The sequence below is a fragment of the Amblyomma maculatum genome, chromosome 6 (genome assembly GCF_055883805.1).
Source record: "Amblyomma maculatum isolate TAMU_Amacu chromosome 6, ASM5588380v1, whole genome shotgun sequence".
Classification (NCBI taxonomy): domain Eukaryota; kingdom Metazoa; phylum Arthropoda; class Arachnida; order Ixodida; family Ixodidae; genus Amblyomma; species Amblyomma maculatum.
Window position 1 is genome coordinate 109,316,721 of NC_139349.1, and position 17,308 is coordinate 109,334,028.

The 17,308-nt window shown below is 49.9% G+C and overlaps 1 protein-coding gene across 1 annotated transcript in view; it reads right to left on the bottom strand.

Annotated features, from left to right (window-relative positions):
• Positions 1-10,068: 10,068 nt before the first annotated feature.
• Positions 10,069-17,308, bottom strand: part of Np (serine protease notopleural) — a 33,862-nt gene continuing 26,622 nt past the window's right edge. The window contains exon 7 of the mRNA XM_084607263.1: positions 10,069-12,549. Within this exon, the coding sequence (XP_084463389.1) occupies positions 12,385-12,549 (165 nt within the window). The 3' untranslated portion in view covers positions 10,069-12,384. The remainder of the gene's footprint in view (positions 12,550-17,308) is intronic.

Sequence of the window (17,308 nt, forward strand, 5' to 3'; positions counted from 1 at the left end):
TGGGGTTGCTTTCGCGAATACAACCTAGCGTGGTATCAGGGCACGAACGATTCTGACTCTGCTCTAGTCGCTCGCTGTCGCCTTCGCAAGTCTCGCTCTTTACAGCGGACGCGCACTCCTCGTCGGTCTGCCCTGGCTGATCACAACTCGCGGGCTGCGCAGCTTCCCTGATTGGCAATTCGCTTTTCTGCGCGCCCTGCTCTACAACACAGTCGATTTCGGAGACTGAAAGTTTCTCCTCTCCTAGCTCGTTTTTAGCTCCGTCGCGCTCTACACAAGCTTCTGCTTTCGACTCGAGAGGCGGTTCAGTTACTACCAGTTCCCCACTCTCATTTGATGGAACTGTATCTCCTGCAGCTACTTGGGTCGGCATGCACTTCACCTCGCTTAACGGCGTCACTTCGGACTTCTCGCCGATTAAGCATACGCTAACCGTCTCAGCTAGTGGCTCGACCAAGGTAACAGGATACTCTTCTGTTCGAGGCTCGGTCGGCTCGCTACTGCGGTCACCTTGCTCGGCCGCTTCCCCAAGCTGTTTCTCACACTCCGGTGCAAGTTCGATTTGCTCCGGAACTTCCGCACTGTCTAGCCATTCGCTTACAGCGGCTTTCAACTGATAGGCCAAATCAAAGTATGCCTCGTTACAATGTTTCTCGCTCTCATATCTCTTCCGAAGATCCTGAGGCGTTATCTGATATCGTATCAGCAATGACTCTTTTAGTTCATCGTAATTTTTCAAGCGGTCGCCAACCAATCGCTTGATTTCTTCCGACGCTTCAGCGGAGAGAAGAGCTACCAACATCTGCGCCCAACTATCTCGCTCGAAACGTTTACTTCTGCAGACATTCTCGAAGTCTGCCAAATAATCTACCATATCCTCGGCGATGAGGAACGGTGGCGTACCGTCTCGCGGTATCGAACCGTTACGCTGAATGGCACTGAAAGCGTCAAGCTTTTCCACGCTCATTCGATGTGCTGAAATCTCCAGCTGCATCAGTTTCCTTACGCGGGCGTCCTCTTTCTCGAAACGTTCCCTACGTTCACGCATCTCTTTCTCGTGACGTTCTCTACGTTCACGTTCCTCTTTCTCGTGACGTTCACGTTCCTCTTGACGTTCGTCAATGATCTCAAGGCATTCCAAAAGCTCGTCATCTTCAGCTTCCAACTCAAGAATAGCCTTTAACACTTCTAGTTTTCTGAGTTTGTCTGACAAATTCAGACCCAACTCCTCCGCAAGCTCCAGCAATTTCGGTTTGCGCAACGACTTCAAATCCAAATTCATGGCTGTTCCGAATGCTGCCTTCTCTACTGCCCACTATTGCCTTGTTGCAATTAACCCAGCAACAACGACAACACAATTACCAGCTCTGTTCTCTACTTAACAAAAGCCTGGCAAAACTCGGTAGAAGAAAGTCCCGCACTCACCAAACCTCGCAGCCAAGAATCCAACGCAGTCGTTCCGCTGCAGGCAACCAGTCATCACACAGGGCTCGTTGCACTGCTCCCGCCTTTCCGCTGAGCTGCTTTGACTCACGGGTCACGCCTGTGACATCTCCGCTCTTCCCACCAGATGTTGCACCTCGGTCAGGCCTGGCTCGTTTCACCGACCACGGTCACTGCTTGGTCGTCCTCGTCTCTCCGCTGTTCACCAGTTGTTGGACGACGGTATCGCCTGGCTCGTCCCTCCAACCACGGTTACGGCTTGGTCGTCGTCGTCCCACCGCTGTTCACCAATTGTTAGGTTTGGGGTCGCGAGTGCCGGGGTAGCGTACCGCTGCGGCGCGCGGCCTCTCGGTAGCGTTGGCCTGGCGTTCCGTGGACGGCGGACGGCATCAAAGGTGCCAGCAAAGACGAGGAGTCTTCTAACGAAACAACAACCTTTACTACAACATCGTGAAGATACGGGCAGAGAAGCTGACCCGGAGAGAATACAGACACTCTCACACAGCTGGTGTCTAGCGTCGTGCCAACGGCGCGTCAAAGTAGTCTCTATCCCAGCGGAGTCGGCCGCTGCTTTTTATAGGTTTTTCCCGTTCACAGGGAAAGGGTAAACCCTCACAGGAAAGGGAGAGCCAAACATGTTGGTTCAGGACGAATGACTCAATCGCAGATGGTCCGAACTCATCTCCTCCACCTCCTGCAGACGGGCGAGGGCGGCGCCCTCTCTCACGAGCTCCAGGCTTGGCCGGCGTTTGCCCACACACACGCACGCACACACATTTGGCGCGTGGCAGGAACACGCTGAGACTTGTCGGCGGGAGGAAGCGTTGCGCGGCCGATGAACGGCGTCGAAATGGCCGATCCGCTCGCGGTTCTGCCTGTTGCTATGCGGTGGCCGCGTCAGCTGTCCCACTTCTCGGTGGAGAAACGTAACAGCGGACATGAAAACTGATATTGACACGCTGCATTCTTTATTTTCCCTCTTTGCTGATCGCGAGCGTGTGCCTCCTCGAGGCGAAGAAACCGACGTTCGTCTCTTCGAGGCGAAGAAACTGAAGTTCTTCTGTCGAAGAGGGCCTGCTAGTTTCCTGCCGCACTGTGACTTCTGTTACTCCTGTGTCCCGCGGTGACTTCTGATCAGAGACTTCACACCGTGACATCTGGTGGAGGTGCTGGGTAACGCAACCCATGCTCCGAACACCTCCAACCAGCCGAGACTCCAGCCCTCAAGGATCTCCTACCATCGAGATTACGCCTACCCATCAGAGTAGCCGACGGCTTCGAGGGCTTGATCCTGAATTCGCGCCTCTACAATTTTCTCGTACTGCGAGGCCGCTACCATCTTCTCCAGCACCACCTTCGGAGACAACACAACCACCCGTAATGACGCAGGTAGACACCACTGCCCCCTCCTTCGTGTTGCAGCAGCCGCGGGAGATACCCATCTTCCAAGCCTTTCCCGGCGACGACCCGGAAGACTGGCTAGATAAATTTGAGCGAGTAGCCCAGTACAATCGCTGGGGCGACGACCAGAAACTGCAACATGTATTTTTTTCGCTCGACGGTTCAGCTCGTACATGGTTTGAAAATCATGAGAATACAATCACAACGTGGAGTTCCTTCAAGGACCAGTTTCTGCAAGCTTTCACCACCGTTTTTCGGAAAGAACGCGCCGAGCTGCTCCTACAGACGAGAGTTCAGCTCCCTAACGAGAGCGTCCTCGTTTACTTCGAGGACATGACGAGGCTATTCCGTCGCGCTGATCCGAACATGTCCGAAGAAAAAAAACTTCGATATCTCATGAAGGGAATTAAGGAACAGATCTTCGTTGGATTAGTGCGATGTCCCCCCAAGACCATCGGGGAATTTGTATCCGAGGCCACTACCATTGAGAGGGCTCTAGAGATGCGAGCTAAGCACTACGAGCGGCCGTCCATCCCTATTGCTGCCGCCATCGCGGACACTGGTAGCACTGACGTGCTCCGTGAGACCATACGGGCCATCGTACGCGAGGAGCTGCAAAAACTATTTTCGACGGCAGCACCCCCTCAAGTATCCAGCCTTTCTCAGATGGTTCGGGAAGAGGTCAACCAGGCACTCAACCCACCCGAGCCACTCCCGACAATGCCACCACAGCAGGCCATGACCTACGCCGCAGTCACTCGTCGTGCCTGTCCACCTCCCAGTCAGCATCAACCTCCCTGTCAGCACCAAGCAGCCCCTGCATACACTCGTCAAGCACCTCCCGCTCGAATTTCTCAGGTGCGTCCACGCAAAAGCGACGTCTGGCGCACTCGCGATAATCGCCCGCTGTGCTTCCACAGTGGCGAAGCTGGTCACCTGTTCCGCGGTTGCTATTACCGACGAGTGGGTCTGCCGGGATTTAGCGCCGACGCGCGAAAGCCGCAGCGTGGTGAACGACCCCCTGCCATTGACGCGTACTTGGCTGAATCATCCGGAACGCCCTATGACTACTCGCGGTCGCCTTCACCGGGTCAATACTCCTCGCAGACACGTGGTAATGCCGGCCTGACGCGGGTCCGCTCCCCTAGCCCCCATCGGGAAAACTAGACGCGGCAACCTTTGGAGGGAAGGTTGCTCATCGACGAAATTCTCAAGCTCCTCCACCGCTGCAACCGGATGGCCACTCCGTTTCACGACGACACGACGCGCCCCACAATGATCCGCTGCCTCGGCGCTCCAGTTCTCCGACGACACGAAATCAGCTAGTACCACACCGCAGCCGTGACCGGACCCCGCGACGTTCCGGTAACACCACAGCCGTAACCGCCGACCTGAACATTTCAGTGGACGGAACCGACGTGACAGCGCTTGTGGATACCGGCGCCGATTATTCTGTGATGAGTGGGCCTTTCGCCGCCACTCTGAAAAAGGTGACTACACCCTGGACAGGCCCACAAATTCGTACCGCCGGAGGCCACTTGATAACGCCGACCGGTACCTGCACTTCTAGGGTAACTGTGCAAGAAGAAACGTACTTAGCAACCTTCGTCGTACTTGTCCAGTGTTCCCGCGACGTCATCCTTGGCATGGATTTCTTAGCAGAGAATGGAGCCGTTATCGACCGCAATACACAGTGCTTCAGAGCGACCGACAGCACTGCACATCCTTGATGATCACGTCACTATTCCGCCCCGTTCCAGCGTGATGACGTCTGTGGCTGCGAATACACTGCGAAACTTTGAAGGTGTCGTGGAGAGTAAACAGACCTTACTTTTCGAACGCAGTCTTGCTGTAGCCAGAGGAGTCGTTCGCCTTGAAGACGGCAAAGCAGACGTTCTACTCACAAATTTTGGCGGTGAGCACCAGCATTTAAGCACTGGGACTGTAGTGGCCCATATTTGCGGTATCACGCATGTTCGAAAAGCCTCTGGACTTGCGACCCTGTCATTGACCGAAATGGAGAGGCCTACCACCGATTTACACTTCGACATTAACCCTGCGCTTTCTCAACTGCAGCATCGCCAAGTGAACCAGCTCCTCCAGCGCTATCGGGCGACCTTCTCCAACTCTTCACGTGTTGGCAGAACCGATCTCGCCAAGCATCGCATTATTACGGATGATACCGTGCCACCTCTCAGACAGTCACCTTACCGAGTGTCTCCGACTGAACGCGCCGCTATCACCCGCCAAGTGAAAGAGATGCTTCGCGACGATGTCATCCAGCCCTCGCGGAGTCCATGGGCTGCACCTGTCGTTCTTGTGAAGAAAAAGGATGGTACGCTGAGGTTTTGTGTGGATTACCGCCGGCTAAACAAAGTTACAAAGAAAGACGTCTATCCCCTGCCACGCATCGACGATGCTTTGGATCGTCTCTGCTCCGCGAAATATTTCTCTTCAATGGACTTGAAATCCGGATACTGGCAAATAGAGGTAGATGAGAGGGACCGCGAGAAAACGGCGTTTATTACTCCGGATGGGCTCTACGAGTTCAAGGCTATGCCCTTTGGTCTCTGCTCTGCTCCGGCTACTTTCCAACGGCTTATGGACACCGTACTTGCAGATCTCAAGTGGCAGACATGTCTCGTTTACCTTGACGTTCGAGGAGCACCTTCGGCGCCTTGAAACTATTTTGCAAGCCATAACATCCTCTGGCCTTACGTTAAAGAACGAGAAATGTCATTTTGCTTATACGGAGCTCAAGTTCTTGGGGCACGTCGTAAGCCACGCTGGTGTCTTGCCGTATCCAGAGAAAACGACAGCTATTGCCAACTTCCCTCCACCCAAAGACCAGAAAGCTGTTCGACGATTTCTTGGCTTATGTGCCTACTACCGGCGCTACGTCAAAGATTTCGCTCGACTCGCCGAGCCCCTAACACGTCTGACAAAGACAGACACGCCTTTCACTTGGGACGCACCACAGGAACAAGCATTCAAAGAGCTTCAACGCCGCCTACAAACACCTCCCATATTGGCTCACTTCGACGAAAACGCCGACACGGAGCTTCACACCGATGCAAGCAACATAGGCCTGGGCGCCGTTCTAGTTCAAATCCAGGGCGGCCAAGAACGTGTAATCGCTTACGCCAGTCGCTGTCTATCTAAAGCGGAATCGAACTATTCCGCAACAGAGAAAGAATGTCTAGCCATTGTGTGGGCGACGTCGAAGTTCCGGCCATACCTTTACGGGTAATCATTCAAGTTAGTAACTGACCACCATGCCCTATGCTGGCTTGCAACCCTAAAGGACCCTTCAACCCGTCTTGTAAGATGGAGTCTACGATTACAGGAATTCGACATAACTGTCACGTACAAATCTGGCCGTCAGCATTCGGACGCAGACTGCCTCTCACGGGCCCCTGTAGATCCCCCCGCAGATGAAATTCCTGATGAGGCCATACTGCTAAATGCCATCAGCACAGAGTGCCTCGCTGAAAGACAATCTGCAGATCCCGAACTTCGTCACATCATGGACTATCTAAACGGTGCATGTACAACCGCTCCGAGAGCTTTCAAGCGTGCTCTGTCATCGTTATGTGTGCGCAATGGTGTCCTCATGAAGAAAAACTTTTCCGCCAGCCAAACGCCGTACCTGATGGTTGTACCTATGTGTCTACGTGATGAAATCTTACAAGCTTGCCACGATGAACCAACCTCTGGACATTTGGGAGTCACCCGCACGCTTGCAAGGCTCAAGGAAAAGTACTACTGGCCTCGACTTCACTCAGACGTTTCACACTATGTGAAAACGTGTCGCAACTGTCAGCGTCGTAAGGTGCCGCCGACTAAGCCCACCGGACTCTTGAAGCCAATAGACCCACCGTCGAGGCCTTTCCAGCAGATTGGCATGGACATGCTGGGACCATTTCCCCTTTCACACTCCGGTAACCGGTGGGTCATTATTGCCACGGATTACCTTACACGATACGCGGAAACCTCCGCTCTACCCAACGGTACTGCCTTAGAGGTTGCAAAGTTTTTCATCAATTGCGTTGTCCTGCGCCATGGCGCACCGGAGATTTTGATTACTGACAGAGGAGCCGCATTTACAGCCGAATTGCTGCAGCAGATTTTAATTCACAGTCATACTGAACACAGGAAGGCAACACCTTACCATCCTCAAACGAACGGCTTGACCGAACGCTTCAACAAAACACTCGCTGACATGCTCTCAATGTACGTCGACGTAGAGCACAAAACGTGGGATGAAGTGCTCCCGTACGTTACCTTTGCATACAATACAGCGGTCCAGGAAACAACGAGCATGACACCTTTCCGTCTGGTCCATGGCCGCGAAGTGACCACAATGCTTGATGCCATGTTACCACATCTAGACGACAGCAACCAACAACCAGATGTTCACACCTTTCTGCACCTCGCCGAAGAGGCCCGTCAGCTGGCCAGGCTGCGAATTCAGAATCAGCAACGCCGCGATGCCCAGCGATACAACCTCCGACACCGTGACGCCCGGTACACAGCTGGAGACCGTGTCTGGGTTTGGTTTCCTGTACGTCGACGAGGCCTCAGCGAGAAACTGCTGTGTCGTTACTTTGGCCCGTACAAAGTGGTAAGCCAAGTCGGGGACCTAAACTATGAGGTTGTTCCTGATGGATTTAAAAAGTCCCGACGCTCCACGCTCCCGGACGTGGTCCACGTGGTCCGCCTGAAACCGTATTACGACCGATAGTGTTGACTCTTTCTGTGCGTGAGCAACTGCCCTTCGTGCAATGGTTTTTTCTTTATCTCTACCAAACACTCCCAGCATCGGGACGATGCTTCTTGTACCCGGGGGGCAATGACACGCTGCATTCTTTATTTTCCCTCTTTGCTGATCGCGAGCGTGTGCCTCCTCGAGGCGAAGAAACCGACGTTCGTCTCCTCGAGGCGAAGAAACTGAAGTTCTTCTGTCGAAGCGGGCCTGCTAGTTTCCTGCCGCACTGTGACTTCTGTTACTCCTGTGTCCCGCGGTGACTTCTGATCAGAGACTTCACACCGTGACAATATGAACCCATCAGCATCATGAACCGAAACACATGTACCATTCCGCCTGTTACCGAACCTATGAGAAGGCCTTGCGAGACACGTCGAATACGTCGGAGTTGGAAAGCGCCATGCACGGGAAAAAAAGCACGTACTGGATTCGCACGGCGGTACCTTTAGCCACAGCCTATCAGATCCTTCCGACATACCCGAAAAAGTGTACTGGGTGCGTCCGATGCACGGTCTTTGTCAAAAGTTTAGAGCCCATAGGGTCTGCTTTGCATTCGAAGGAGTCCTTCCCGTTGGATAGGGTAAGACAAAAATCTTACCATCAGAAGATCTGGGACACTGAGAATGCATTACGAACCACACGTGGTTCCAAAAAAAAAAAAAAAAACCCTTTGGACTCTAAACTTTTGACAAAGGCTGTACCTTTAACTACAGCCTTACCAAAAATCCTTACCATTTAAAAACTTACCAGCTCATTCCACCATGTCAGCCTTCTGTTGATTCCCGGTGCCGAGAGAAAGCAATGAAAGGAGGATGAAAGAGGAAAGATGAAGAGAATGAGGGAAGGAACAAAGAAAAAGATAATTGGCAAATCATAATAGATGCGGTAAATCTAGCAATATGAAATAGCTGCTTTCCTTTTGTTTTGCTTTTGTATTGGACAGTCACAGTCAACCTCAGCAGCTTTTAGAACAAACTAGAGTGGTTGTATGTACGCAACAAAATGACAAAAATCAATATTATTTCTCATCAGCATCATCATAAGCCTAACTGCGTCCAATGCAGGGCAAATGCCTCTGCAATTAACCCTGTCTTGTGCCAGCTGCACTCCTCTTAACCCCGCGAAGGTCCCAATATCAACCGCCCACACAACTTTCTGCCACCCACTGCTACGCTCCTCTTAGTCGTTTGCGTTATCTTTGGCGGCAAATGGCTATCTTGCTTTCTCATAACATGTTCTACCCATGCTAATCTCTTCTTTTTGATTTCTAACATAACGTCTTTAACTCGTTTTTGTTCCCTGATCCACTCAGCTCTCTTCATGTCTCATAACGTTACACGGCATTTTACTTTCCATCTCCTGGAGCGGAGAGTGTAGCGCGCAGCAAATCTTACAGCGAAATTATAGAGGCACTATAGGCAGATGGTTGCTGTGCCAGCTTCTGCCCTAAACTGCAGGCAGGCCGTCTCCTGGCGCTGCCTCCAGACTAGTACATTCCCATACCCACTGTGGCGTCATCCTAAGACGCACTGTGCGCGCCCATCTTTTCCCTTTCCATTCCCTCACCCAGCTCTCACGGAAGTCATGTGACCGTTCTGGCTGTGTGTATATATATTGGATGGCGAAACATTAAAGAGGATCATTCTTGGTCAGGATACCACGGGCGTCTGTCCGCTTATCTGACACCCGCTCCTGGTGAGCCATATGCTCCAGGCGAAAGATCGGTATTCTGTATGAAATGTCACTCAAGAGGGGCCCTCGAACACATCATCTAGGACTACTCCTTTCCTCCCGGGAGGGGCCTAAACAAACGGGGACAACAATGTATGCTGGCCTACGTCTGAGGCGGGACCCTTCGCCATTCATCCCGAAACTCTTTCATCCCCTGGTCCAAATAAAGTTCTACTCTCTCTCTAGATGAAGGATGCTGTTGAACTGCTATTCATTTTCCAAGAATACCTGACAGGTGCTCTCCACCACGCTTTTGTTCTTCTATAGTTATTTCGCTAATATGGTCTGTATCTACAATCACAGCTAGTCCCAGGTAAATGTGTTTCTTTACTACATACAGCGCTACACTGTCTATTGTAAACGGCTGTTTCCTTCGAATATTATTGAACAATAGCTTTGCAAAATAATTTTAGACCCAACATTTTGATTTGCCTAGGTAATTATTTATTGATGAATGCATTTCAGGTTAACTCTTGAGCTGCTGACTAAGGCAGTTCTTACTGCTAGTTAATTTATTTACACTTCAACATTTCCAATGACTAATTCTTTTGTCAGTGTTGTTGATTTTTCCTAAATAGTATTGCCATATCTATGAACAGTTCAATAACTGCACTTGCAAATCTCTCTTTTCATTATTGCTGAGAATGCAGATGGCAATGTAAGAATGGCAAAAATTTCCGCTAGTAACAAGTAACAAAATGTGTAGGTTCGTAAACGTCCGAACAAATTAATCATTGGTGTTGCTATTTTTGCATTCAGAACTACGTTTTCTTTAAACCATCCCAAACAGCCTTCTTTTATGTGTTCTGAGCAAGTATACCATTTGAAACAGACTTGAGTTCACTTTGTTCGGTCACCTTCTAACAAGCAGAACATTTATTAGACCTCTATCGTATTGCAAGATACCTAAGCAGAGATTGGCTGACTTCACCAAGAACATGACACCACTAGGAGATTTAAATGACGCAACCAACAATGCATATAAATCCTTGGATTGCGCTCCATTTGACCAACTTCGCACAATGGGGCTGAACTAATAGGCAATGGCTGATGTTAACAGGCAATCACCAAGCAAGTTCAGGGAAGTCGATGATGAGTATGTTTAATAAATAACTACATACATGGTGTAAAAATAGTTTTTCTATGTGAAAAGCATGAATGTGGCATTGAGGCATACAAACCTCTGATGCATTTGCATAACAAGTGAACACGCTCATCAAAGGAAAACAATGTCGAAAACAGAACTGATGCTGCTAAAATGTTTTGATAAAACTTAAGATTGCACACAGAAGGTATTAGTGCATTTAAACCAGTCAAACAAATGTGTGCTTGACATAAAAATAGATGCAGCAACTTATTGCACCATGTCAAGAGTCTCACAAACTTGCAGCTGGAATAAAAGGAACAGTTAATTCAGCAACGCCCAAAGTGCATGTTTCTTGCTTGCGATGCTTTCATGCTTTGTGAGAATTCTCATGCTTTGAATGAATACAAATAAGTAGAAAGAAATTCCACTTAAAAGCAGCAGAAGTCCTAAAATACATCATAGCATGTTATTCATAAAGAACCTGCCATGCAGGAAGTTTTTTATCATTGTTTAAGTGAAATACCAAGGATCTACACTAGTAAAAATATCAATGTCTGGCTTATCGTGGCTCTAGTTTTAACAGTGATTCTGTTCCAGGTTGTACCCATGCGGCATGCTTTGTTTAAAAAACAGCAATAAGTACAGCTGTAGTATCAGTTCCACAGTAGTGCAGCAAGACCAGGTTCTCCAGAGAATGGGCGTGTGAGAGAAAAAGAATAAAAGGACAGCTCCAATAAACCTTAATTAGTTGTATAACACATCAGCTGCAGCACATTGGAGCATCAAATTGTCACAAAAAAAAGTTTGAACTATTATCTTAGATCACGAAAGCCAGTCATGTCTTAGATTAACTAAAGGTTGTTGAATTAAAAGGTTGACCCAATTCATGTGAGACTTTGCGTGGGTCAAAAATAACCACGGTATTAATAGATTTATGTAGAGCGTGGTAATATCTATAATAGGAAGTTTTCTTCAATTTCGCAAAGCATTAAAGCTTTAAAGCTAAATCAAGACATTTATAAAGGCACGTTGTAACTATCACAGGGGCTGAACTGCTGAGAAGAGACTGAAATAGCTCATTCTTTACACCCTTGCATAATGGCGAATTGGGAACTCGTCACCGAAGAGCTGAAAGACAGAAAGAGCTTTCACGGCACTAAAAGACACATAACAAAAGAACATCTGTGGTCACTCGGCTGTCTCACGCCCTTTGTGGATCATGTTGAAGTTTTGAAAATTGCGGAGACGGAGATCGTCATGCAGGGAGATGCTTTTTGGCCATCGATATAGCCCAGTTCATCCACATTCCTCCAAACAAATATTGCCACAAAGTAACACCCAAATAATCTGAATCAAATTAGAACCTCAGAGCTGGTAACAACGTCGCAAAACAACTATGCAAAGCACGACTTTTTAAGCGTTCATCTGTAATAAGGTAGAAATTGCAATAATCTGAAATCCCAATCCAAGAGCTAAACCGTGATAATTATTGCTTTGATGTATTTAGGTGAAAATAGCTCTTCTGTCATGAACTATGAAACTACATAAAATGTTATCTTTTAGGATATCTTGCAAGGTGACAAGTAGGATATTTTGTGTACCTTCCCCATCCCACATTTTTCCTCTGTCCTCTTAAACCATTATTTTTTCTTTAGCGGGCTGTCTTATGCGCTTGATCATCTACTACCATGAAATTCAGTTCAGCAGCTTTTTAACCTGTGGGAAAGCATGTAAGCATTGAGACATTGATTCCACCAAATGTAAGTTGCGATCTAAATCAATACAATGCATCGCACTTTAGGTACACGGCTATAGATTTAGCCCATCGGGCACATACTGCGAGGTCTTTTGGCCCGGAAACCAGCCAGGCTTTTTAGCACTGGAAAAGCCGAGAGGTGATGCAAAATCGAGCGCATTATGAAGTAGAATAGCCGTCTAAAATTGTGCGTCGAGATCAGAAGACGATTATTTGCCGAATCCAGTCGGCAAAGTGCGTGATCCTTGTGTACACCCCGGGCTGGTTTGGCAGAGCGCAGCCGATGCCCCACGAGATGATGCCGATGAGAGACCACTGCCCGGTTTTGGGATCCTTCAGCACCAGCGGGCCACCAGAGTCACCCTAGAAGATAAAAAGATGAGAAAGTTATAAAGGATGCCGCCGCCTTTCTTTTATGCATATTTTTTTTTTTGTTTAGTGCAATAAGCATCACAATAAGGCACTACGAATCCGTGAAATTTGCGTTTATTCTTCAAGCGTTCGCTCCTGCTTGCCAATGCGGAAAAAAACTGCTGTTTCACGCTTACTCGTGCTATTATGCCACTTGCATTTACTCAAAATTTGAGAAGAAAAAAAGCCAGAAGCCAGGTATAAAGCTAAATGAAAAAATGATCAATTCCTTGCTTAAGTTACGGAAGTGTTCTAGTTTATGTAAGCTGTTACGTAACATGTATTTTTCTTCTCCAGTGAAAAACGCACTTCACGTGTTTTATTGCTTAGGCATGTGCAATACGTTATGACACCTTGCTCACCTTAAACACTCCTTGAGAGAAGGAATTAAGGGAATGGTGAAAGAGGAAAGAAAGAGTAGAGTAGTTTAGACTTACACCAACTAGATGCCGCAGTACAGACCGAACATTGGGGCCCCTAGCGGTGCACATCAAATACCTGTCTGCCTAATGGCTGCACAATGAACAGCTGCGACCCGAACTATTGAAAACCAAACAGCTGCGAACTAGACGCAGCCGGGCAAGGTGCTGAAGACATAGATGACCCGAATATAGTAATATACCGCAGTCCGCTCGCTTAAAATCGCCGCGGAAACACAAACACTTTATGCAATAACAGCACCGACTGCAAGCGTGAAAAATAAATCGTGGACAGGACGTTCGCCATTTTGTTTTACGTCGTCCACATGGTTCGGTAAAAAAAAAAAAAAAAGTACTTAGACATATCATCTGCAAACACTAGTTTTCATTTTCTTGTTACCAGAATGACACATGGCATAACTTACCAGAAATGAAACTCAATTTTTAAGGGTGCAAACCAGCAAGCAAAGAACCTCCCCTTGTGAGCCCAAAAAGGACGGAATATCCCGGTTCCGGTGCAACATTTTTGCGAGCATTTGCAGACCGTAGAGGTGGCACATAAAAGCAAACAATTAGAATTGGTTCCGTAAACTTGAATCCAGAAAGGGAAACCCGGGGCCAATAGTTTGACAAAAAACACAAGCAATAAGAAAATAGTCCCATAAATGCTCCAGAAAGAAAAAAATCCGGCACCAATACTTTTCTACAAATTAAAGACAAAGACTGTTCGCGCGGTGAGGCGAGGAGGCATTGCCTTTGCACTTGTTAACAGTTTCTCTCTGCGAGCCGAAGTAAACGGGTGGCGTAGCATTATATCGACGCGCGGCGTCTCACGTGGACGGACGGTGGCAGGTATAACCCTTTTCGACCACTTTCCCTGTTCATGTCAGTCTAGGAGTGCGCTTATACCCTCGTGGAATATTTTGTCCGTCATGTCCTCAGCGTGCCCCTGCCTGCAATGGTTCCTTCTGCGGTGATGCCCGGCTTCGCTGGAAAGCAGCCATCTTAGGCATCGTGTTGCGCAGCGCTCGGCTGTTTGCGTGCGACTCCTCACAAGCGTCGGCTCTTGCGCTGTCGGGGGATTCATCGGATACATCGTCTACAGGTGAGAGCGCGCCTAGGAGTGCTCACACCCCTCCCGTCAGAACTGATGCAGCGGTGATGCATCCCAGCTCCTTTCCACAACTTCACGGTCCTTCTCCATGGCGCCGCCATGCCGCTTCTCAGGGTGCGTCGCGACAGTGGAGCTCGTGGAAATGGGCGACGCACCCCCGCAATGTCCAAGCGAGCAATAATCTCGCAGGGTGGTTACAAGTGTGTCGTGCGAATGTTGGAGCGTTCTCTGCAGTATGCGAAGGCCCGCAGGACAGGCTGCCATGTGAAACGAATGTTTACTGCCCCTTATTTTACCTTTCGCCACTAACTTTCCGTTGCCAGCGTTATCAAGGTATGTTGCATTAGAAAAAAAAATATATATTGTAGTGTGGTAATCTTCATCGATATAACCACTGACATGCGTCGCGTGCTGCCGCTCTCAAGGACGAAGAAGTTCGCTGCCTTGCTCTTTCGCCACGCCTGACGCTCCGCTGCGAGTCCCTCCTGAGCGGCTGGATCCATCTGGGTTTACCGAATAAGCACACCCCTACAATTGGTGGAGGTGCTGGGTACGTTCCCGTCCACCCTGGAACTAAGAAGCCGCACTATACCCTCTGCTTCCAGCATGCCGGACGACACTGCCTCGACATCGTCGCCCCTCCCAACCACCGTGCTGTGTTCTGGAGCTCTACGGCAGCATGATCCGTGCCTCTTCAGTGGCACAGCCGACCAGGACGTCGACGATTGGTTGTCGGCATATGAGCGCGTCAGTAGCTACAACAGATGGGACGACGCTATCAAGCTAAGCAATGTAATCTTTTATCTGACTGACGTGGCGAACCTCTGATTTCGCAACCATGAGGCAGACCTGCCATCTTGGTCTGCATTTAAAAAGAATTTTGCGGAAGTGTTCGGCCGCCCTGCAGTTCGCAAGCTCCGGGCAGAACAACGCTTGCGTGAGCGCACTCAGCAAGTCGAAGAGTCGTTCACTAGTTATATAGAAGACGTCGTGGACCTATGCAAGCGTGTCGATCCGCTAATGACCGAAGCGGATAAGATCGAAAACATCATGAAAGGCATCTCTGACGACGCGTGCCAAATGCTCTGGGTAAAAAATCCTGCCACGGTGAGTGACGTGATCAAGCTTTGCCAGAGCTACGACGTGCTTCGTAAGAAGCGCGCTTCTACCCAGCGGTCCGGTGTTAGAGACGACACCATCTTTACACTAGCGCTGGGCGGTTCCACCCCATCAGAGGACAGCCCTTTACTTCAGCAAATCAAAGCCTTCGTTCGAGAAGAGGTCGCCCGCCAGCTATCGCTGGTCCCTCAGTTACAGGATAGTGGCCGCCTTGCTCCTGACATGGCTCCGTCTTTGGCCCCTACCATACGGCGTGCCGTTCAAGATCACATCGCTGATGTCCTTCCGCCCAGCTCCATGCTCCCGCCCAGCCCTGTGCTGCCGCCCAGCCCCGTGCCGCCGCCCAGCCCCGTGCCGCCGCAAGTAACGGCACCACTGACTTACGCCCAAGTTGCGGCCAGGCCGCTCATGCCATCAGCATCTCTTCCCTACCACGCCGCTCCTTCCAACCTTCCTTCACCTTTTCCTGGGTCTGCATTCCATGTCCCTATTCCAAGGGTACGCCAACGCCCTACGAACCCTTGGCGTACCGCGGACAACCGGCCAATCTGCTACTCTTGCGGGCTGCCGGGCCATGTCCCACGACTTTGCCGCCAACCCCTTCCACCTTCTCGACCTGAACTATGGAACTACTCCTACAATACAGACCAGCCCTCGCCGAGAAATCCGCCCAGTTCCGACTTTGTATCTCGTGACAAACGTACACAACTCGCCGATCACCTTCCCTTCGTCGCCGTTCCCCGTCCCCACTCCGACGTTCTACCGGCACTGTTGAGGGAAACTAACAGTCGCAGTTCCCGGGGCAAGAACTGCACTTGGTTCGAACTCTTCAAGTCCTCGGTGTTCTCCCACTAACGTAATTCAAGTGCTTGTCGACGGCGTCGCAGCACTCGCTCTTGTCGGCACGGGCGCTGCTGTATCCGTCATCAGTGAAGCTCTTTGCCGTCGTCTTCGTAAGGTGACCACCGCACTTTCCGACTTTTCGCTTCGCACCGCCTCATCACAGCGCATTCATCCCTCAGCGGCGTGCACGGCCCGTGTTCTCATCGAAGACGTCTTATACACCATCGAGTTTATCGTACTGTTTCGCTGCTCACACGACATCATCCTGGGCTACGATTTCCTTTCCACTCATCATGCCGTTATTGACTGCGCCCGCGCGGAAGTTTCCTTTTTACCTCTTTGTGATACCGCCTTGTGTGACGTCCCTACCCGGCCTGCAAAACTCCTCGTCGCCAATGACACAGAGATTCCTCCATTTTCTGCTGCCCTCGTTCCACCCTCCTGTGAAAGCGTTATTAGTTCGACTGTCTTCTTCACACCTTCCGACGCCGCTTCACGCCATCCCTGCCTCCTGCTTCCATTTGCTGTCATCAAGTTCGAAGATGGCCTTAGTGCAATGTACGTCTCAAACCCATTTTCGTTCCCGTCCGTCCTGCTACGCGGCGAGTGTCTCGGTCGTATTGAAGAACTTGATCCCGCGCTTGTAAATACTCTTCCTGCAACGCCTACTTCATTAGACGTTAATGTGCTCAGCTCTTGCGATATAGCGACCGCTTCGACACCACCCGATGTTCTTCAACAAGCTATTGACGCAGATCTTCCACCCGCACAACGCGATCAACTCGCTGCTCTTCTACAAAACTTCACTTCTGCCTTCGACCTTCCTCACACTGCTCTGGGTCGCACGTCTGTCGTTGCGCACACAATCGACACTGGTACAAACGAACCTTTACGACAGCGTCCTTATCGCGTGTCGGCCTCTGAGCGCCAAGTCATTGCTGACAACGTGGACGACATGCTTCGCCGGGGCGTCATACAGCCATCTAACAGTCCATGGGCTTCTCCGGTTGTTTTGGTCACCAAGAAAGATGGTTCCATCCGGTTTTGCGTCGATTACCGCAGGCTTAACAAAATCACACGCAAAGATGTCTATCCTCTGCCGCGAATCGACGACGCCTTGGACTGTTTACAGGGAGCCGAGTATTTCTCCTCTTTGGATTTGCGCTCCGGCTACTAGCAGGTACCGATGGCTGATGATGACCGCTCGAAAACTGCC